General features: G+C 40.3%; 1 protein-coding gene and 1 long non-coding RNA gene across 11 annotated transcripts in view; one reads left to right on the top strand and one right to left on the bottom strand.

The window, feature by feature from the left end:
• The window catches only part of LYPD6B (LY6/PLAUR domain containing 6B), a 229,735-nt gene that overhangs the window by 8,168 nt on the left and 197,688 nt on the right, over positions 1 to 23,879 (bottom strand). For 5 of the 7 annotated variants that reach the window (XM_067025982.1, XM_067025983.1, XM_067025985.1 and 2 more), the window contains 2 exons: positions 6,161 to 6,282; positions 2,077 to 2,175 (listed from right to left, as the gene is read on the bottom strand). In XM_067025982.1, the coding sequence (XP_066882083.1) occupies positions 2,077 to 2,175; positions 6,161 to 6,275 (214 nt within the window). In that variant the 5' untranslated portion in view covers positions 6,276 to 6,282. Of the gene's footprint in view, positions 1 to 2,076; positions 2,176 to 6,160; positions 6,314 to 23,879 lie in introns of all 7 variants that reach the window. The other 2 variants (XM_059053488.2, XM_067025984.1) reach the window with 1 other exon arrangement.
• Positions 1 to 23,879, top strand: part of LOC136793595 (uncharacterized) — a 221,856-nt gene that overhangs the window by 107,414 nt on the left and 90,563 nt on the right. Inside the window, exons 3-4 of one of the 4 annotated variants that reach the window (XR_010839108.1) lie at positions 7,068 to 7,156; positions 7,901 to 7,959. The exons of 2 other annotated variants lie outside the window; for them this stretch is intronic. This is a non-coding gene — a long non-coding RNA (uncharacterized lncRNA). The remainder of the gene's footprint in view (positions 1 to 7,067; positions 7,157 to 7,900; positions 7,960 to 23,879) is intronic. One more of the 4 variants, XR_010839109.1, reaches the window with a different exon arrangement.

Raw genomic sequence — 23,879 nt, 5'->3', positions numbered from 1 at the left:
CTGAGATGACAAAGAACAACAGCCACAGGCCTGTGTGCCCCATCACTCCCCTCAATAATGACAAGGTGAAAAGTAAGCAATTACAGCCTCAATTCCAGATGGTTAGTATCTTTGGGGCTTGGCTGGTGTAGAATCAAGAATGTACTGTTATGCACGCTGGAATGCAGGGGGCATTCCGAGTCCCTCTCTACGAGTCAGGCTTTCAGGTGGATGGGGAAGAGCTTGGCTCTCCCCTCCCTGACATTTTCTTGTTGGCAAAAAGCTGCAGTATCCCTCTTTTGCTCCCATGTTTCAACAGATGAAATTCTAAAACCCAGAAATTTCCATGCATGTTCCCATTAAAAGTGGCTTCGATTCATGAGAGACCAATTGGAACATGCACAGACCTAGTGGGAACAGAATTTGGTAAAATTCAAAAGAATAATGCCAGCCGGTGTCCATAAAGAGGCTGGACACCAATGCCCCATTTGACCACTGTTCTAAACCCTTCCCATCCGGTTCTTGGGAGAATTTAAAGCAAATGGTTAAAGAATGATACCCACACTCTGACACAAGCTAGTTAAAGAGAGGCATCTGCCAACCTCAGAAACATTGAAATTAATGTTTGTGAAAAATGTAGAAACAAATCCCCCAAAGCATACATGCACTCACAAGCACAATTCAGTGAGCCACTCTTCAGAACTGTAAAATAACCTCAAGAAAAAAATATTTTGATAAAGAAATAATGAAAAATACTGTCCAGGCAAATGTCACAGCCATCTGTGCCAATTTACAGCATAAGATTCTCAGGACCAGTAGAGGTCTCCAGTGTATACTATTTCTTGGTTCCACACTTTGGCATCATCTGGAAGAGGTAAGGCTATTCCACTGCCATAATGTGATATAGAAATTTCCAAAAGATTCAAGGTAATAGTAGACCAAAACTGGTAATCTCTAAGTCTGTTTTTGTTGGCCTTTTACATCTGAAAACCTAAAAAACAGTGCATCCTATAATTCAAATAGCCTGATCTCCTTATAGTTCTAAGAGTTTTTCAATTACAAATCATCCATCAGCACAGCCTGTCTGCTTTACCTCCAAGTTTATATGTATTATTAAATCATTCTTGCCCCCTACATTCCTGCCACATTAGTCCAAGTCACCATCTTCTCTGGCCCCAAAACAATGAAAGACCCCATTTGGTGTCCCCTTCTTCTCTTGTTCCCAACCATCCATTCTGCACTCAGCAGCCAGAGCAGTATTTTAGAACATGCCTAGCGCCTTGTACTCCATGGCTTAAACACCCTACTCCCTTCCCATCACATTTACAATGAAATCCAAACTTCTTATCAGAACAAATAAGATGCTGCACATCCCAGTCCTTAATCTCGATCAGATCCTTTCTCCATCTCCTACTACGCCTCACCAGCCAGCCTTCTTCCTGTTCACAGAGGAAGCCAAATCTTGCCTTTGCATTTGCTGTGCTCTCTTCCTGGCACGCTCTTCCTGCAGCTGTCCACGCAGCTGACTTGTTTTGGTCATTTGGTTCTCAGTTCAAATGTATATTCCTCAGAGAAGATTTCCTGACAGTCAAAGGCCTCCCTTCATTCTAAGTGCCTAATATGGTCTAGGCACTGGGGATCTACCAGGGAACTAAACAAACTAAAAAGATGCTCAAATGTTTGTTGAATAAATGAATGAGTTTCTCAAGCATCAGGGTATCTCAAGAGTACAAAAACCTTCCTATGCTTTAGCCAGTAAGTAGGACTTTTCTAGCAGTATCATCAAGCATTGCTGACATTCTTAGAATGCCCTAGTCAACACTGTGGTCTGTTTGTTCTCCCTGGTAAATATTAATTAAGAAATTCTTCCTCAAAGCACATACAACTACAAATTGAGGCTATGCATCAGTTTCCATGTACTCTCAGAGTAGTCTGATGTCTAGATAGTCTCGTCAAAAAAAATCTCTGATTTCTATAGAACATCATCGGCCTGCTGGTTTGCTAATCTCATCACACAAGATGCCTCTGCTCAGGGCCAGGTAAGAGAGATCCAAATGAGGTCTGATCACCAAAGAGTTCCAAACTCAGCACACTTACTTTGTGGGCACCATTTGTCTTCTGCCCATCGATTGCAGTTATAATTATCCCCTGCATTTTCACAGGTAAAACACTTGAAGCTGTTTGGAAATGGTGTCGCTTTAAAAAAAAAAAAAAAAAAAGCAAAGGGAAACAGTATGGTTAAAATTTTTTTTCAAACATCAAATATGGCATAATATTAGCAACTTTTACTAGATCAAATGAAAGTTACAAGTCATTATCCTTACAATTTCTGTTTCTATAGAGCTGGGCTTAACTACCACACTTTGGGGAATTTTCTTTATTCCCTTGTCTTTGAATATTTCATCTATGAATATCTACTACAGAGTAATGCAAATGATACCATGAGCCACTTTGAAATATCCATGGTATTGTTCTATTATAATTTATAACTTGGGGATAAGTGAGGGTTGAGTGGACAGGCAAAGATGGTGGCAATATTGGGACCAGTACTTTGATGTAGTATCGCCCCTGAAAAGAACTGGAGTCACATTAACCTAAGCTTGAATTCTGCGCTTCTCACTAATTAGTTCTATGATTTTTTAACCTCTAAGAAATAGTAATATTTACAATAATAGTGACAGTGAAGATCCCCATGACTTGCAGAGATAAAGATTAAACAGCAGGTTGCAAGAAAAATATCTAGTAGAGACCCTGGCACATCAAACCAGGTTGGTTTCCATCCATATGTACTTGCATTACAGCTACATTTAACTTCAAACAAGTAATCTCATTTGATATATGTCAGTTATCCCAACATTAGACCTCTATCAGGAATGTAACATTTAATAGAAGGATGATAGTAATTCTCAGGCCCTTGTACTCAGGTAAGAGTATTACTGAAAGGAAGAATTATGAGCTGCCTGCACTCTGGATTCAGAATAACTAGTATGTTCTTTTTGTCTTTATGCTTTCTTTTTACTGCCTTGTATCTTGTTATTTTGTTGGGCAAGAAGTCAAAAGTAGAATAAATTTTACATTTCTCTGTAGGCCAGAGTGTAAAGCCCTGTATGAAACCTTCAGTTCTCCTATTTCTGGAGAATGAAACAGATCAAGGTAACCCAAACCATCCCTAAGTTGGGATGATAATTAGAAAGCAGTGGTTATTTCACATACAGGGGAGGATATATCGATGCATAAAACAAGAGCAAAATATCAAAAGCTAAAGTTCAGAGAACATGAAATTAGTTCTTGCAATACATTTCAGTCTTGCCTATGCATAAAAGTGAATTAGGTAAGTAAATAAATAATGAAATCCATTTTCACCTATTAATTCAGCACAGTTTAAAAAATACTAAAACTCAGTGCTGGTGGGTAAATAGTTAATGTATAAACTGACACAACCTTTTTGATTTAGTAATTCCAAGCATCTGTTCTAAGGTCATTAGCCAATTGAAGAGGAAACTGCATTTAAAAAGATTTTCAATGAAGCCCTATTTAGCTTGCTTGTGAGAGTGTGTGTGTACACGTGCGTGTGCACATGCACTCGTGGGGGGCCAGTATAAAGCATGGGGAAATAGTTTACTCACATAGCCAGCTATGTGAGTAAAAAAATTTTTAATGTAAGACATTAAAATACTTTCAAAGTCATGGAAAAATATTCAAAACACAATATAAACGAATCAAAGCTACTGCAAAATTAAATTTGTGTGATCTCTGTCATGAAGTTAAATACACATACAGAGTAAGAACAGTGGAAGGAAACACAGTTGACCCTTGAACAACTTGGGGGTCAGGGGCGCCAACCCACCATGCAGTTGAAAATCCTCATGTAATTTATAGTCGGCCCTGCATATGGCCCTCTGCAGACCATGTAGTATTAGAGTATGGATGATGGGGAAAAAAATCCACGTGTAAGTGGACCCAGGCAGTTCAAACCCACGTTGTTCAAGGGTCAGCTGTATTCAAAAATGTAAAGAAGAGCTCACTCTGAATCTTGGGATTATGAATAAATTTTATTTTCTTCTACACATTTCCTGTCTCTTTGGAATTTTCTACAGTAATCAAATATTACTTTTTTCTCTTTAATAATTTTTTCATATAAAAGGCCAAAAATTTGTCAGTAATATAGATTTTATGAAAACTATGTCTATGCTATGCCATTAAGCTATCAGTATATTATCACTATCAATTTAGAAATCTGTAATAAATGATAGTTCAAGATGTGTGGGGGCTGTTATTCATGTGTATGGTTGTGTAGTGTATACGTGTGTACACATACACCTACTAATGACTGAATGTCCTAAAAAACAAAACACAAAATGCAGAATGGTAATCATACAGGAGTATGAGTACTCCTCCTTTAGAAGTATAAAGACAGTGGTTCCCAAACCTGGCTGTGCATCAGCAGCATCAGGGGAACTTTTTTAAAAAGAAGAGGGGGAGGGGCTTCCCCAGTGGCACAATGGTTGAGAGTCCACCTGCTGATGCAGGGGACACGGGTTCGTGCCCCGGTCCAGGAGGATCCCACATGCTGCAGAGCGGCTGGGCCCGTGAGCGATGGCCGCTGAGCCTGCGCGTCCGGAGCCTGCGCTCCGCAACGGGAGAGGCCCACGTACCGCAAAAGAAAAGGGAAAAAAAATATTCTGCATACCACCCTCCTAACTACTGAATCTCAGGAGAAGGGACCCAGGAATATGTAGTTTTAAATGCTTTTATTGCGATTCTGATACTCTTAAAGATGTGGGAACCACTGGCATTCACATTTTCACGAAACAGTTTTTATCTATAACAAATTCTCTGTAAAGTGTATCAGAACTTTTACTTGTCTGGAGAGAAAGGAGGTGAGATTATATATATGTTAATACTTCATTAAAAGTCTTTTTAAGAAATGAAACTGAGTTATTTGTAATGAGGTGGATAGACCTGGAGTCTGTCATACAGAGTGAAGTAAGTCAGAAGGAGAAAAACAAATACTGTATACGAACACACATATATGGACTCTAAGAAAAAAAAATGTCATGAAGAGATTAGTGGTAGGACTAGAATAAAACACAGACCTACTAGAGCATGGACTTGAGGATGTGGGGAGGGGGAAGGGTAAGCAGTGACGAAGTGAGAGAGTGGCAGGGACATATACACACTACCAAATGTAAATTATATAGCTAGTGGGAAGCTGCCGCATAGCACAGGGAGTTCACCTCTGTGCTTTGTGACCACCTAGAGGGGTGGGATAGGGAGGGTGGGAGAGAGGGTGATGCAAGAGGGAAGAGATATGGGAACATATGTATATGTATAACTGATTCACTTTGTTGTAAAGGAAAAACTAACACACTATTGTAAAACAGTTATACTCCAATAAAGATGTTTAAAAAAAAAAAAGTCTTTTTAAATGCATTTTCCTCTTCAAATGGCAAATGACCTTAGAATAGATTCTTGGAATTACTCAATAAATATATATATATTTATATATATATGTATATATAGTGACTATGCATAATATTAATGAAAATCTAAGTAGTATTCCCCTCCAAATTTCAAATATGCTGATCTGCTTTCAAAATTGTTAATGGCCATTTGAAAGTATATATAATTTATGCAGAAGCTTCCTACAGTCAATATCCTTCTCTAAGGAAGAGATCAACAAGGAACACTGAATTTCTCCTGCTGAGCCATTCTTATGGACAGTGTTCAGAAGATTAAAGAACCCTTTTGAGGGCTTCCCTGGTGGCGCAGTGGTTGAGAATCCGCCTGCCGATGCAGGGGACACGGGTTCGTGCCCCGGTCTGGGAAGATCCCACATGCCGCGGAGCGGCTGGGCCCGTGAGCCATGGCCGCTGAGCCTGTGCGTCCGGAGCCTGTGCTCCACAACGGGAGAGGCCACAACAGTGAGGCCCGCATACCACAAAAAAAAAAAAAAGAACCCTTTTGAGACTTCAGCAGAAAGCCAAACCATTTTAAAGAAATTGAGAAAATTTCTGTCACCATGTGTTACCCTTACTCATGGAAGTAGTGAAGACTTTCTGATTTATGCTGGGTATAAACCAAACGTTCCAGAAAAGGCAAAGTTACTATAGGGAAACAGGGACTTGAAACAGTTACTCTGACCCCCCCATCACCAATGACGGTGACAACCACTACTTACGGTCAAAAGGAGGCCGCACGTTATAGAAGTTGATGTTCTTGGCAAATGCCCGGTTTTCTGAGAAGATAAGGGTCTGGACCATAGCTACAGTGAGGGCATGACAGGGGAGCAGCATTCTGACCCTGGGTGTGGAAAAGTGTAAAACTCATATACCTACAGTGAAAAGAGCCTGGTTGAGTTTATTTGCATTTTATACATCACTAGGAGTACGTTTTGCTTCTGTTTGGAAAGCTTGATTATTCAAATATATTCAACAATCTACTTGTTCTGTAAGGCCAGCACCTGTGAGTAAACTGCATTCTTCCCCATCAGATGAAAGTTAAGCAATTGCTGCCTTTTACTGGGCAGGCCTCTGCACTCTGCAAAGTCCTGGCCTGGCTGCGCCCCGTTCCACTCACTGTTGCCTCAGTGGGCTGGTTTACTTCGTGCTGAACCACCTGATCTTTGAACAACCACAGATCGGTTCAGAGGCATGCTCAGCTGAAGTTACAGAACCACCTGTCTGAATTTCCATCCCCTGAGTTAAATACCTATGGTTGATGAATTTTGCAACTCTTTCAAAACTTGGAAGAAACAATAAAAGCTGGAGCAGTAGGAGGGACACTGAGTAAAAGGGCAACCAGTTTGAGAAACAAAGTCTCTGCTGGATCCCAGAACACACAGACACCGAGAAATAAGGGTAATCGTGAAATGCCGTCCCCACCTGTTTCCGTCACATCGGGAGCAAGGAGAAGCAGCCAAGTGGTTCTCAAGGAAACAATAACAGTTGTTTGAAAACCATACATATAAAGTTAGTCCTGGCTCACAGATACTGCTCATCACCTTCAGCCACTTAAAGTCAGCAGGGCCCAAACCCAGTGAAACAACAGACGCGCGCGCAGCACTGAATAAGATGTTCCATCTTAAGCCCCACAGGTTCCACCCTCTAGAAGCAGACCTGCTAATAAGGAAATCTTCAGGAGAGATGCTCGGAACCTGGAACGTCACCACCAACAGGTTCTCTCTGAGAAGGGGGAGGTGTGGGCCAGCAGAAAAAGTCACTTGGAGTCCAAAGGGTTTGGTTCAGGTGCTAGCTCTGCTATTTATTAGTGGCCTGACCTTGGGCAAGCTCTTTAAACTCTATTAACCTCAATTTCTTCATCTGTAAAGTGGCTTAATAACACCTGCCCTGCCCACACATTTGGGTAGTTGTGAGCATCAAGTAGAGGCTCGGGTAGGATCACACAGAACTGCTTGCAGAAGAGCACTTGTAATACAAGTTCTGTGAAAATGTTGGAATCTTAGGGTTCAAAAATATTGGCTAGGGACTCCCCTGGCGGTCCAGTGGCTAAGATTCCATGCTTCCACTGCAGGAGGCATGGGTTTGATCCCTGGTTGGGGAACCAGTGTTATAAAGTGCCTTTATAACACTTTATAACACTTTATAAATATATGAAGTGTTTAAAAAATATATATATATATATACTGAACCTGTTTTCTTCTTGCTGAATCAATAGGTCTCAGTGGGTTTAGGGAGTCTTCCAAAGAAAAAATGTTTTATGTCCACAAATCCAACCATAATCCTTCACATGGATACTTTCTTTGAAGCCAGGGTAAGAATGCATAAATTCTAGGGATTTTATGCCCCCCTCTTGTGTTGTGAGTGTACTGGTTTTGTATGGGTGGTTAATAATGCCTACCTATAGAGAATGAGCTGAAAATCAGACAGAATGTACCCATGACATCATATCATCCCTACAGATGGCTTTTGCTACTGAGAGAACTGAGTTCCTAAGGAAGGACTCAGGGTGAAAAACCTGGTAAGTTTCACAAAACAATAGTGCTAAACTTTGTACACTGCATTTCAGCTCAGTACAGAATTGGACCTAGTTATACACCAATATATTTCTAATTCTGTCCTTGTCATTTTAGAAACGAAAATTGACCTTTCACAGTTGTCAAGTTTCTAAATCCTATTGTTATGCTCTTTCTGAAGAAATGAACATTTAACCAACTCTATTATTCCTTACAGACCAGTGGTTATACTGACACAAATTCTGCTTCCCTATTCATTTCTCTGAGTTGGACTGTTGCGTATTCCTCACGAATCTGTAGCCAAGTAATTGATACCCCTTCTTGACACCAGTGGAGACCTTTTGAATGAGGGAGACTAATCCCTCTCTCACAAGCCTGAAAACGACTGTTCCAAGAGCCCCCCACAAGTGCTCTTGTAACGTGGAGAGGATGCCTGAGATCACAGCATTCATATTATCTACATTCAAGTCCCTTTTGCATCACTAAGCGACTGTGGAAATTGAGACAAGTTGCTTAAGCTTTCCAAGCCTCAGCTTCCCCATCTGCACAACAAGCATAATGACAGTCCCTATTTCATAGTGTGGAGCTGAGGACTCAGTGACACCATGCATACAAAGCACTCAGCCAGTGCTGGGCACAAGGTCAAAACTGTATTTATCGAGCACTCTCTGTTCGGTGGTAAAGAGCATTGGCTCACGTACCTGCCTTCAAACCTACTATCTGTGTAGCTTCGTGCAAGTTCCTTAACTTCCCTGTACCAAAATTTTTGCATTTATAAAATGGGAGTAATAACAATAATATCTACCTCATAGGGTTATAGGAATTAAATTAGTTAATACATATAAAGCACTTGAACTACCTAATTCGCTATGTGCTCGGCATTTTGCTAATTTTTACGTAAGCATTTATTATGATGAACAAATCCCCCAATGCCTTGGGATCACAATTCAGAACGCCTGATTTTCCTCACATAACCTCAGTGAGACTAAAGCCCATGCATTCATTCAACATACCATTATTGACACCTCGTACATAACAGATGTTTTTACCACTAGATCCCCAACAAGGTCTTTGCTCTCAAGCAATCTGCATTTTAGAGGGAGAAGACAGCCAATAAATATGGAAAAGACCATAATTTCTGATCGTCATTGACTCTGTGGAGGAAACATAATAAGGTGATATGTTAGTGACTAGCAGGACCTGCTTTATATATATGGTGGGCCTGGTACATCTGAGTAGGTGACATGCACACAGGTGAATTAAATGTTGAGAAGAAAGCGTCCAAGCAAAGAATCAAGGGAAAAGAAACCAAGGTCCTCAGATGGGAAGAAGTGTGCCTCGTCGGAGGAACTCAGAAAGCAGCCAGTGTGACCAGAACATGAGAAAGAGGGAAAGAGACAAAGCCAGAGCCAGTGGGGTCAGGCCACACAAGCACTTAGCAGGCCGTGGCAAGGATTTCAGGTCCTGCAAAGTCAAGAAACTGTTCGGATTTACATTATCTAGTTTTGAAAAATACTCTCAAGAAAGCTTTGTCTCCGGAGAGTAGTAATTGGTCCCAAACACCTAGCCTTATTTCTAGCTCCTGGAAGAAAGGAAGGCAAGTAAGAGTGCATTCTTTTCTTCCAGGAGGAATACAGAGCTCAGATAACACCACAAAGTTTCTTCTGAATGGATGATAGAAGACTTAAAAAAACGACTGAATGAACAACAAACCCAAGAATTAGACTTGTGTTTTGGTTTCTCCTTACCTGGGAAGAGTATGGAGGGAGTATAGTCTCATTACTATTATATAACAGGACAGGGGGGTTCAGGGGCAGCACATGCCAAGATCCTTGCACAGCCTGAAACATAGCATCCCCTCAAAACATGTCCGCACAGCTTGTTCTAGCACAGAAGTTGAAAATAGTGAAAAACATACCACAAGAATATTGCTTCCATATAGACTAGACATATTTTCATTTCCATTTTTAGTTAAAACAGCATAGCCTTATTCTATCAAAATCCTCCAAAACTGCAAAGGTTTAACTGTCAGATGAAGAAAGCACTAAATAACAGTATCTCACATTTTCCAGAGCATGCTTTATAATCTATCACTACATACTGCTTTTCTCCCAAGCACCTATATTTATCTCTGTTTTTCAGTATATAGGTTTGTGTTAACATGACTGCTTTATTTTTTTTTTTTCACGACGAAAAGACATTAGGATAATGAAAAAGCAAATGACTAAATTATAGTATCTGAAAATTGTTTTACATTTGGAATCATTTCACGGAGACTCTGAACTAAAAATTATCTGCTGAAAGTTTGCTGAGTAGGCTCTTGTTGCAATCTTTCTAGCGGAACAGGGTTACAGCAGAGCTTGTATTCTGCTCCAGAAGGAAAAAAATCTTTAATACAAGCTAGACGAAACCATTCTGGTACTTTCTCTAGGACCATCACATAGAGCAGAGTTCTTCATATGGGGGAGAGGGGACCTGTGAGCTTCTTGAGGTTATTTGCAAAATTGTGTCCATACATATTTCCCCCCTGGGTTGAGTCTCTCAAAGGAATCTGAGACCTACATAATGGTTAAGAACAGCTGCTTGCTGACTCAGAATATGGCCGTTATGACCTGGCCTCGTGTAACTTAGATGTTTTCTTTTTCTTTTTTTTTTTTTTTTTTTTTTAACTCAGGGCCACCGAGCCATGAGGAGCAGGCGACTCGCAGCCATCCCGGCACGTCTTCACGGCAGCGGCTCTAGATGTTTTCTTATACTGACACTAAGAAAGCTCCACATCCATGTTAGGTATCTGGTCCACACTTCTCAAACTCAAGGGTACCTCAAAACATTCCTCCCCAGACACAGCTCATTACCATCATCTATCTTTCCCAGAGAGTAGACCTTGTTAGAAACCCCTCACCTATGGCGCTGGTCTTTATTTTATGAGTCCTCTCTTTGGAAAGTATATTAAATTTTGTTCCAGAATACAGTGTGCTTCTTTGCTGAGAGAGAAGGGATTTTTGCAAGGCGCATTTGTAGGGATACAACAGGGGTAGGCAACTCTCAGGCACTCCAGGGAACAGCAGGTAGCCAGATTCGTAAATTTAGTAAACCTCATGTGAGACTGGCCCTCTACTGCCCGGAGTCAAGGACCTACGTGGCCCTTGGTCCACAAGCATGAGTATTTCCCAGGTCTGAGCCATGGCCATCATCTCCTCCAAGGAAGCATTTTAAAGCTTCCTTGGGGAACGTGTGGGCCTGAGGAAGTGACACATCCTTGACCTCAAACTCTTTTGAGGTAGGAAGAGGACTACATTACTTTTTATATTCCCTAGGCCCATACTCAGCACATGGTAGATATTCAATAAATACATTTGGGAATAGAACCAACATCATTAGCTATGACCTATAAGGAGCACCTTTCTTAGCAAGTAAGACAAAGGCTGTGGGCAGTAAGGAGCTGCCAGAGCATCCAAAGATGATAAAGAAATGATGGAATCAAAAGGAGATGTGAAACAGAAGAGGCCAAGCAGAGGTGGTAAATACTGGCACTTCTTGCACAATTGCTAATAATGAGTCAGCAAGCACCAGGCCAACCTCCACTGCCAATAAAACAAATGAAGTACATAATTTAAGGGGAGCAGCTCTCCTAAGTCCAACATGCCTATCAACACTCACATTCACACCTTCCTGCAAGCATCACTTATCCCGCAGTAAGACACTTTAATGACAAACCTAATAGGCCTGGTTTCCCTGTAAAAAGAATAGAAGGCAAAGAGGAAATTCAAAATGAGTGCTGGAATTTCACTCAGAAACAGTGGAAAAGATGAAAACACTCCTCTGAAAAGGAGAAATTTGATGGAAAACTTTACCATCCATTCCGAGGGTGGTACTACTTCCTTCTGGCTATTAGGAGAGGTTGGCCAACGGAGATACTCTGGTTCTCATTAAATTCGGGAAGAACACTCACGAGATCTAGGCTGAGACTCTGCTCTAGCTCTCTTCCTTGAGGGGAACCTTGCCTGGGCACTGAGAGCCCAGCTCCTGCGGCTCAGCTTTTACCTTCTCTGACAGATTCTCTGCTCCGGTACATGAAGAGTTCCTTTTCCCCACTAAATTTAAATATTAATTTTAAAGATATTTAATGTAGCATTTCTATGTGCCTGAAGGAGAATATAAGAGAGAATTTTAGCTTATGCTCAGTCCATCATGTATATCTGAAAATACAGAAATCTCCATGGAATACCATGGATTCTACTCTTGCATAATAACATTCAGTAGGGAAAAACAGAATCATGATTCAACCTCTCAGTACTGCTTGTCCAAATCTTGAAAGCAGCATGATCATAAGTCATGCATTCATACTAGGTACTGTGCTGAGCACTTAGTATACAACAGTGAATAAGAGAGACACAGTCCCTGTGCTGTCACATGTTATTGGAGCCCAAAAGTCAACGTGAACCACTAGTGAGCTGTGACTGTCAAGAGTTAATACAATCATCTTTGAGGGGGGAGAAACAATGGACTTTTGATTCAAGTAGACCTAGGATAAAATTCTGGTTCTACATTTAGTAATTAGGCAACCACGGAGTTAAGAAGTATTGTCCCCATTTGCCACTAAGACAAGCGAGGCTTAGAGCCGTGTAGGTAAAATTTCTAAACTGTGTGGATTGAGTGCAATTACATAGGTAATGTACATATTACTTAGACGATGCTGAAGACGTGTTCTCCCCCTTCTCTCCCTCCCCCCAGGCTTTTTCAGGTAACATTAGCAGGAGAATAAAGATCAGATCAAGGGATATAACTGTCCAATTCCATTCCATACCAGCTGGACCAAATCTAGTAAACTGTGTTGAGTTCTATGCACTCATTTCTTAAGAAAATTCAGAAGTTCTCTCTATTGCAACCAAGTGAGAAGTTGGAATGAATGACTGCCAAGGTTCTTCCCACTTCTAATATTCTATGATTTTAGGGGAAGGATATTAATGAAGACTTTAGTTATGCCATAAAAAGTCATAAATGTAATACAATATCATCATAATATTTCAGATTTCTGCTATACTCTTTTAAAGTAAAACTTTAAAAAAAAAATCTCATAAAGCACAGGATCACAGACTCACAGAACTGAGTATCTCATTTCTAAACATAAAGCTGTGCATTTTGCAGTGCTAAAGATGAGAGTTTTTCCTACTACATGCAACGTGATACAAGATAATGTCTAAAACAGTGGTATTATTAAAATAATTTCATTATGCAAATCAATCGTGAATTAATACAGGGCCCATAAGTGTGTAATTTGGGTGAAGAAATAGTCTAATCAATTTTAAAGACATCTTTTAAAACGTGATTCAAATTTTAAGAAAAAGCTAAAAGACACTTCCAAAGTAATAGCTTTTCAAGCTGCATTTTTTAAAAATAAATTTATTTATTTTATTTACTTATTTTTGGCTGTGTTGGGTCTTCGTTGCTGTGCACAGGCTTCCTCTACTTGCGCGAGCGGTGGCTACTCTTCGTGCGGTGCACAGGCTTCTTATTGTGGTGGCTTCTTTGTTGCAGAGCATGGGCTCTAGGTGTGTGGGCTTCAGTAGTTGTGGCATGCGGGCCCAGTAGTTGTGGCTCATGGGCTCTAGAGTGCAGGCTTGGTTGTTGTGGAGCATGGACTTAGTTGCTCCATAGCATGTGGGATCTTCCTGGACCAGGGTTCGAACCCATGTCCCCTGCATTGGCAGGCGGATTCTTAACCACTGCGCCACCAGGGAAGTCCTGCATTTTTGTCAAAGATACAATTTTACATCTTTTGAGAAGGCTCTCATGACGCAGGAGAATAAGAAGGTAAGAACTCCATGTGAACAAGATTAGATGCTTAGGAGTTAGAAACAGGACTCCTTTTAAAAAGAATCAAGATTGATTTGTCATGTTGTATTGAACTATGTGGACAAATGGTAGGAATCTAATAAAACTTTGTTAATTGATTATATTTGAGAGTATCCGTCACATAGCTGGAATAATTTTTACCCAGTTTGCTTCAATAAGTGATTTGTAGGAGGCTTATGCCAAGTCACTTATGCATTAAACCTCTCAAAATATGGAGTCAAAACCATATTGGATGAGAGGAAAATAAAGATCCTAACCCCTTCTACGAATGGTGTTCCTCTGCTGTATGTCACACTTTGCTCTGTACTTCACAGAATCCAAGAGAGACACACATGGAACACACATTCTCATTATTTGTAAAAAGAAAACTCCCCCTGATCCTTAATTCTCAAATTAGTGGTCCCTATGCATGCTTATACAGAGAGCAGCAAACAACATATGGATAATGCCTGAAATTTGTTTTGAAAGAGCTCCAGATGCATCCCTCATTTGGCCGTTTCTTTAAAAAGCCAAAGGCAGGGCTTCCCTAGTGGCGCAGTGGTTGAGAGTCCGCCTGCCGATGCAGGGGACACGGGTTCGTGCCCCGGTCCATGAAGATCCCACATGCCGCGGAGCGGCTGGGCCCGTGAGCCATGGCCACTGAGCCTGCATGTCCGGAGCCTGTGCTCTGCAACGGGAGAGGCCACAAAAGTGAGAGGCCCGCGTACCGCAAAAAAAAAAAAAAAAAAAAAAAACCGCCAAAGACATAATATTAAGAGGTAATTTTACAAAGATATTTCCACTGTCAGGCAGGCAAATGAGAGAGATTATTTTCTTTTCTGTGTGAGAGGGGTGTTTTTAAATTTGAGTGGAAGATACAATAACTGGACAGAAGTTGTGCGGGAGAGCAGCAGGCACACAGGTGTTGGTGCTGTTAATGGGTGATTCTACTGGCAGAACTGCATGGATATAAACTGAGTGGCAACAGAGGCTGGGCACGGAAGACATTGTTTTTATGTTCCCAATCCTTGCTGCTGTACTGAACTCATTTCTTTTAATAACCAATCAAAGTTCTCATAATAGAAATCTAGGCTGAAATGTCCAACAGCTGGCTAAGGATCCATTATTCTATAATTGTTGAGTGGAGGAGAACCATCCCAAAGATGCATTCTCAAACACATGGCACTCGTGTGCAAATAGCACTCAACTGGGAAAATAGCTTTCAAGGTCACTAGATGTGCAGGTGATGGCTAGCACTTTTGACTTCATTTAGTCTCAGCTGAGATAGAAAAATGACCATAAAAATAAAGTGTATACACACAGATGTGTCTCTCATTTGAATCTCTCTGTACATATTCTAATATGATGGAATATCTGTACCAAAGCAGAAATCTTAGATGACAAATTCATCTGGATATGTGTGTGTATATGTGTATGTGCATCTGCATATACACACACATACATGTATCTTATTGAATGAATTAAATGCTTAAGCACTATGTTCTAGGTAATAAAGTATCCCTAGAACTCTGTTTAAGAGACTGTATTACCAATCACGTCAAATGCTTTTGGCACCTGCACGGTTATCTTTCATTTGGGAGAGCTTTAGGATGCAGAACTGTTACTATGCATTCGTCCTGTTGTCCTTCTGTGCTGAGGCTTTATGTCACTGACCACTGTTTATAATACTAGCTCAAATTATTCCTGATTCTATATCTAAAAATGTATTATACAAGAACATGTTCATGGCTATCATTCTGCAACAGGAGGGCACTTAAAAACCAACAATAAACTACATGCAATGGCAAAAGACTATCGTGCTGACTTTTGCACAGTCACAAAATCCAGAACAGATTATTCAAAGTACTCTCTGGAAGCTGACAAGCTTATAAAAGCAATCCTAATAAAAAATTTCTGCATTCTACATATATAACAAAGCTACAGCATGTCACTTGCTCTATAAATTGTCACTATTACCACTTGGAGCAGAAGGAAATGTACATATATAAAGATATATATGTGCATAATTTTATATTCCCAGAGGAAACTGAAAAATCATGTGCATTAAATAGTGTTTTAATTGCAACATGAAAAATGACGTCTAAGCAATGGTTCACAGTCCCACAAGGGTAAAGTCAAGTGTAAATGCTGCCTAGTATAATGGGGGGAGAATGGACGGGGCACTCAGGCCTGGGAGCAAATTCTGATCCTGTCACTAGTTGGATCTATTACTTCTGGCTGATCCCTCTACAGCTCTGAGGTTCAGTTTCCTATCAGTAAAACAGAGATATTAAATATCTATTTTGCAGAGAGTTGTGGGAATTAAAGGAGAGGGAATAAGTCCCTACCCATTGCTGCTTTTTCAAATTATTAAATAAATTTAAAAGCTAAAAATAGAGATGTATGTTTCCTCAATGAATAACATACTAGCCTATATCATTAAGACTATGCTGTATCTGGCTAGATTTAAGACTGAAATTCAATACACATATTTTCAGCTCTCAAATGCTATGATTATCTGAGCATATATGAGAGAAGAATGTAAAACTCTGAAGACAAATTTTAAGAAAACTACTCTAGAATATATGTGGACACAATGTTTAGGCCTCAGTGGAGCATTTTCATTTATCTGCTTTCTGATAAATGTATATTCTTTGTCTATGCTCATAAATAAAAGGCAGTTCTCATAAAGTGTGTTTGAGAAAGCAACAGGCTCTGTGCTCTCACATGTGTCTTTACCTTGTATTTCTCACTCTTTAAAGGCCCAGTTTCAATATTTCTCCCTCATGAAAACATTGTGTCTACTCCACCCCATGGAATAGTCCCCACCCTGAAAAGAGCTTGGGGTTCGTTTGGGGACACAAAACTGCCCTCCTTGCTGAGCACTGGGGTGGGTACGGCAGCTCCAGTCCTTGCTTAGAGATGGGCTAAAAGTCTCTAAAGGACTCACACACTTGCAGGCCTTACCTTTAAGAAAAAAAATAAAGCTTTTCCATCTTTTCCACCAACAGGATTTCCATTTCCATTTCCATGTTCACTGTTCATTAGATTTTAGGTGAATGATATGAAGATTGTGAGAACTCTATTTTCAACAGCTGAGGTTCTGCCCACTGATGGCCTATTCACATGTGGTTCAATACACACTAGGTTAGGCCTTAAATATGCTACGACCACACGATCTTCCCAAGCTATCCTAAAAGGGTGAAAGGAGGTGAACCCTGCTGGGCTTTCACCTCTTGCTCCTGTAGCCCCACCCTCCAACCTTGTCCACTCTGCTCTGTGCCCTGGAAAGCCAAGCTATGAAGACCAGGCACACAGCTCCCTTTTCCACTGGCTTTCAGCTTCGTTTGGCCAATGGCAGAAATTGGCAGATCAGAGGGTGGGCAGAGAGTGAGACTGGGGCAGTTAATCCCCTGACTCACTCCCTGCCAGGCTGTCGTCATGTCCTTCAGCTCCCATCAGGTCCCTGACTCCACAGCTACCTTCTCCTGGGTTCTGGTAACCACTTATCTTATCCTTTAGGCCTATAGGATAGAAATGGCTTCTCTCTGTTGCCAGATATGAAGACTAGGTTTAAGCTGATTTCCCTAAATCGAACCCACACCATTGTAAACAGCCCCTTATTCATTCTCTGAAATAACACCAGTCTGAATATGCCATCTCGTTCCTGCCAGGACCCTGGCTAAGCCTTGAATCCAGTCTCAAAACACCAGGAAAAGAGCTACACTGAACCAAAGCATCAGGACATGCTGTTACAGCAGGTATTATATGAACAGCTGCAATGACTAAACAGTACACCTTTACCGGGAGAGTATAAGAACAGTTGTTATTCTTATGTCATAAAAAACCAACAATTGGATTTATGCTACAAACCAATCAAAGTGAGACTGAAGGCTTTAAAAAGAAAATGAGAATATCAACAAGAAAAATCTAGCTGAAAAGTATTCTATAATCCCATGCAAATATCACAAGCCCACCAAAATGCAGCTTTTTCTGCTGTGACCATCACTGAAGAACATCCTTAAATAAGGAGAAGGGTGGGGGTCAAGATTCCTGAACCTCAATAAAAGGGCTGAGAAAAATGAACACATATTTTTATGAACATAGCACTGAAGCCCACAGAAGCTTCAGTGTATTCAAGGCTGCACTCTTGCTGCATCATAGAACCTAAAACATATCTACACAGAGATGTAAGTTTATTTAAATATAAAAAATTCACAGAGGGGAGGGGCCAAGATGGGGGAATAGAAAGACCCTGAACTCACCTCCTCTCATGAGCACACCAAAACAACATCTGCAGAACAACCATCCATAAAGAAAAGACTAGAATCTACCAGAAAAGATCTTCTCTAACTAAAGACATAAAGAAGGAACCACAACAAGACAAGTAGGAAGGGCAGACTCAAGATATAATCAAATCCCATACCCCAGGGTGGGCAACCCACAGACTGGAGAATTATATCACAGAGGTTCTTCCACAGGCATGAGAGTTCTGGGCCCCCTGTCAGGTTCCCCAGCCTGGGGGGTCCTGCATCAGGAAGATGATACCCTAGAGCATTTGGCTTTGAAGGCCAAGGGGTTAATTTCAGGAGCCTCACAGAACTCAGGGAAATAGAGATTTCATTCTTAAAGGGCCTACACAAAATCTCACACACACCAGGACCCAAGGCAAAAGCAGTAATTTGATAGGACCCTGGGCCAGACCTACCTGCTTGTCTGGGAGAGTCTCCTGGAGAGGTGAGGGGTGGCTGCGGCTCACCCAGGGGACATAGACAATCGTGGCAGCCATACTGGGGAACATTCTACCCATGAACACTGCTGATGGCAGCTGCCATCTTGGCTCATTCTCACCAAGACCTGGCCCCACCCATCATCCTTTAGGCACCAGTACTGGGATGCCTCAGGCCAAACAACTAACTGGACAGAGACACATCCCTATCCATCAACAGATGACAGGCTGCCTTAAGATTTCCTGAGCTCACAGCTGCCTCTAAAAACACCCTAGATACCCACGAAAGGGCCAAGACACAGCTCTACCCACCAGTGGGCAGGCACTGGCCCTTCTCTCCAGGAAGCCTGCAAAAGCCTCTAGACCAGCCTCATCCACCAGGGGGCAGGCACCAGAAGCAAGAAAACTACAGGGCTTCCCTGGTAGCGCAGTGGTTGAGAGTCCACCTGTCGATGCAGGTGACACGGGTTCGTGCCCCAGTCCGGGAAGATCCCACATGCCACGGAGTGGCTAGGCCTGTGAGCCATGGCTGCTGAGCCTCTGTGTACGGAGCCTGTGCTCCACAATGGGAGAGGCCACAACAGTGAGAGGCCCACGTACTGCAAAAAGAAAACTACAATCCCACAGCCTGTGGCTCCTTCTCGCAGCAAGCCAGATCTTAACCTGGGAACAGCTGGGCCTGGGCCCGGGCCCTGTCCACGAGCAGGGCAATGCAAACTTCGGGACACCACAGACCCCATACCCAACTGTGTTAGGAACACCACGACCCCAAACGATCTGAAACGAGATCTGAGATTCCCTGGGCCCTGCAGCCAGACTACAGGAAACAGCTCTGTCTACCAGTGGTCCAGCACTAACTCCAGGACCTGGCTTCAACCACCAGTGGGTGGCCAACAGCCCCGGAGTCTTCAGGACCCTGACTCTGGCCACTGGCGAGCCAAAACTAGCCCTGGGACCCCTGGGGTTCTGCAGCCAGCCTCCTCGTGACCAGGCCCTGCTAACCAGCAGCCAGTAATCATGAGGGCCTGCAGAGTACAAATGCAGAGTTTTTAAAATGCACTTGAAATTAAGAGATCAGCAACTTAAAACAATATATATATAGACTGCTAAACAAAAACGTAATGATAACCACAAACCAAAAATCCATAATAGATATACATACAAGAAAGAAAAAGGAATCCATACTTAGCACTAAAGATAGTCATCAAATCACAGGAGAATAAAAGAAGAAGAAAGGGGGAAAAGACCTATAAAAACAAATACAAAACAATTAACAAAAGGGCAATAAGAACATACATATCGATAATTACCTTAAATGTAGTCAGGTTAAATACTCCAACCAAAGGACATAGAGTGGCCAAATGGATACAAAAACAAGACTCATATATATGCTGCCTAGAGAGACTCACTTCAGATCTAGAGACACATACAGACGGAAAGTGACGGGATGGAAAAAAGTATTCCATACAAATGGAAATCAAAGAAAGCCAGAGTAGCAATACATGTATTAGGCAAAATAGACTTTAAAATAAAGACTGTTACAAGAGACAAAGCAACACACTACATAATGATCAAAGGATCAATCCCAGAAGATATAACAATTGTAAATATATATATATATATATATATATGCACCCAACATAGAAGCACCTAAATACTTAAGGCAAATATTAACAGGCATAAAAGGAGAAATCAACAATAATACAATACGGTAGGCGACTTTAACACCCTACTTACATCAATGGACAGATCACCAAGACAGAAAATCAGTAAGGAAACACAGGCCTTAAAATCCAAATTAGACTAAATGGAATTACTTGATATATAGAGAGCATTCCATCTGAAAGTAGAATATACATTCTTTTCAGGAGCACATTGAACAGTCTCCAGGATAGATCACATGCTAGGCCACAAAACAAGCATTGATTGGTAGATTTAAGAAAACTGAAGTCAAATCACACACCTTTTTGACCACAATGTTATGAGATTAGAAATCAACTACAAGAAAAAAATTGCAGAAAACACAAACACATGGAGGTTAAACAATATGCTACTAAACAACCGATGGATCATTGAAAAAAATTAGAGAGGAAATAAAAAAATACCTAGAGACAAAAGAAAATGAAAACACAACAATCAAATACCCATGGGACACAGCAAAATGTTCTAAGAAGGAAGTTTATAGCAATACAAGTATACCTCAGAGAACAAGAAAAATCTCATAAATACCCTAACCTTACATCTAAAGGAACTAGAAAAAGATGAACAAAACCCAAAGTTATTAGAAGGAAAGAAATCATAAAGATCAGAGCAGAAGTCAATGAAATAGAGACCAAAAAAAAAAAAAAAAAAAAAAGATCAATGAAACTAAGAGCTGGTTCTTTGAAAAGATAAACAAAATTGATAAACCTTTAGCCAGACTCATCAAGAAAAAATGAAGAGGGCCCAAATCAATAAAATCAGAAATGAAAAAGGAGAAGTTACAACTGACACCATAGAAATACAAAAGATCATAAGAGAATACTACAGTCTACTATACGTCAATAAAATGGACAACCTAGAAGAAATGGACAAATTCTTAGAAAGGTACAATCTCCCAAAACTGAACCAGGAATAGGAAATATGAAAAGATCAATTACTAGTAATGAAATTGAATCAGTAATTTAAAAACCTCAACAAACAAAAGTCCAGGACCAGATGACTTCACAAGTGAATTTCACCAAACATTTAGAGAAGAATTAATGCTTACCCTTCTGAAACTATTCCAAAAAACTGCAGAGGAAGAAACACTTCTGAACTCATTCTATGAGGCCACCATCACCAAAACCAAAAAGAGACACCCTCCCCCCCAAAAAAACAATTACAGGCCAGTATCACTGATGAACATAGACACAAAAATCAATAAAATACTAGCAAACCAAATCCAACAATGCATTAAAAGGATCATACACCATGATCAAGTGGGATTTATCCCAGGGATGCAAGGAATTTTCAATAACCGCAAATCAATTAGTGTGATACACCACATTAACAAAATGAAGAATTTGTTCTTCAAAAGCCATATGATCATCTCAAAAGATGTAGAAAAAGCTATAAAATTCAACATCCATTTATAATAAAAAACTTCAGAAAGAGGGCATAGAGGGAACCTACCTCAACATAATAAAGGCAAACCCACAGCTAAAATCATACTCAACAGTGAAGAGCTGAAAGCATTTCCTCTAAGATCAGGAACAAGACAAGGATGCCCACTCTCACCACTTTTATTCAACATAGTTTTGTAAGTCCTAGCCACAGGAATCAGTGAAGAAAAACAAAGTAACCAAATTAGAAAGGAAGACTTAAAACTGTCACTGTTTGCAGGTGACATGACACTATACATAGAAAATCCTGAAGACACTACCAGAAAACTACTAGAGCTCATTATTGAATTCAATAATGTTGCAGGATACAAAATTAATATATAGAAATCTGCTGCATTTCTTTACATTAATACTAAAGTATCAATATCGAAAGGGAAATTAAGGAAACAATCCCATTTACCATAGCATCAGAAAGAATAAAATACCTGGGAATAAATATACCTAAGGAGGCAAAAAAACCTGTACTCTGAAAACTGTAAGGTACTGATGAAATAAATTGAAGACTACACAAACAGGTAGAAAGATATATACCATGTTCTTGTATTGGAAGAATAAATACTGTTTATATGACTATACTGCCCAAGGCACTCTACAGACTCAATGCAATCCTTATCAAATTATCAAATTAGCAGAAGGAGGAACACTCCCAAACTCATTCTACGAGGGAACCATCACCCTGATACCAAAACCAGACAAAGATATCACCAAAAAAAGCATACAGGCCAATATCACTGATGAACATAGATGCAAAAATCCTCAACAAAATACTAGCAAACATAATCCAACAGCACATTAAAAGGATCATACACCATGATGAAGTGGGGTTTATCCCAGGGATGCAAGGATTCTTCAATATATGCAAATCAATCAGTGTGATACACCATATTAACAAATTGAAGAATAAAAACCATATGATCATCTCAATAGATGCAGAAAAAGCTTTTGACAAAATTCAACACCCATTTATGATAACCCTACAAAAAGCAGGCATAGAGGGAACTTGCCTCAACATAATAAAGGCCATATATGACAAACCCACAGCCAACATCATTCTCAATAGTGAAAAACTGAAACCATTTCCTCTAAGATCAGGAACAAGACAAGGTTGCCCACTCTCACCACTATTATTCAACATAGTTTTGGAAGTTTTAGCCACAGCAATCCGAGAAGAAAAAGAAATAAAAGGAATCCAAATTGGAAAAGAAGAAGTAAACCTGTCACCGTTTGCAGATAACATGATACTATACACAGAGAATGCTAAAGATGCTACCAGAAAACTACTAGAGCTAATAATGAATTTGATAAAGTAGCAGGATACAAAATTAATGCACAGAAATCTCTTGCATTCCTATACACTAATGATGAAAAATCTGAAAGAGAAATTAAGGAAACACTCCCATTTACCACTGCAACAAAAAGAATAAAATACCTAGGAATAAACCTACCTAAGGAGACAAAAGACCTCTATGCAGAAAACTATAAGACACTGATGGAAGAAATTAAAGATGATACAAACAGGTGGAGAGATATACCATGCTATGGATTGGAAGAATCAACACTGTTAAAATGATCATACTACCCAAGGCAATCTACAGATTGGATGCAATCCCTATCAAACTACCAATGGCGTTTTTCACATAACTAGAGCAAAAAAATTTACAATTTGTATGGAAACACAAAAGACCCTGAATAGCAAAAACAATCTTGAGAAAGAAGAACAGAGCTGGAGGAATCACACTCCCTGACTTCAGGCTATACTACAAAGCTACAGTAATCAAAATAGTGTGGTACCAGCACAAAAACAGACACATAGATCAGAACAGGATAGAAAACCCAGAAATAAACCCACACACTTATAGTCAAACTACGATAAAGGTGGCAAAAATATACAATGGAGAAAAGACAGTTTCTTCAGTAAGTGGTGCTGGGAAAACTGGACAGCTTCATGTAAAACAATGAAATTAGAACATTCCCTCATACCATATACAAAAATAAACTCAAACTGGATTAAAGACCTGAAAGTAAGACCAAAACCATAAAACTCTTAGAGGAAAACATAGGCAGAACATTCTTTGATATAAATCGCAGTGATATTTTTTTGGATCTGTCTCCTAAATTAAAGGAGATAAAAGCAAAAATAAACAAATGGAACCTAATTAAACTTAAAAGATTTTGCGCAGCAAAGGAACAACTGACAAAATGAAAGACAACATATTGA

The sequence above is a fragment of the Kogia breviceps genome, chromosome 2 (assembly GCF_026419965.1).
Source record: "Kogia breviceps isolate mKogBre1 chromosome 2, mKogBre1 haplotype 1, whole genome shotgun sequence".
In the NCBI taxonomy this organism is placed as follows: Eukaryota; Metazoa; Chordata; class Mammalia; order Artiodactyla; family Physeteridae; genus Kogia; species Kogia breviceps.
Note: the sequence above shows the minus strand (reverse complement) of the source record. Positions and strands in the feature narration are given on the sequence as shown.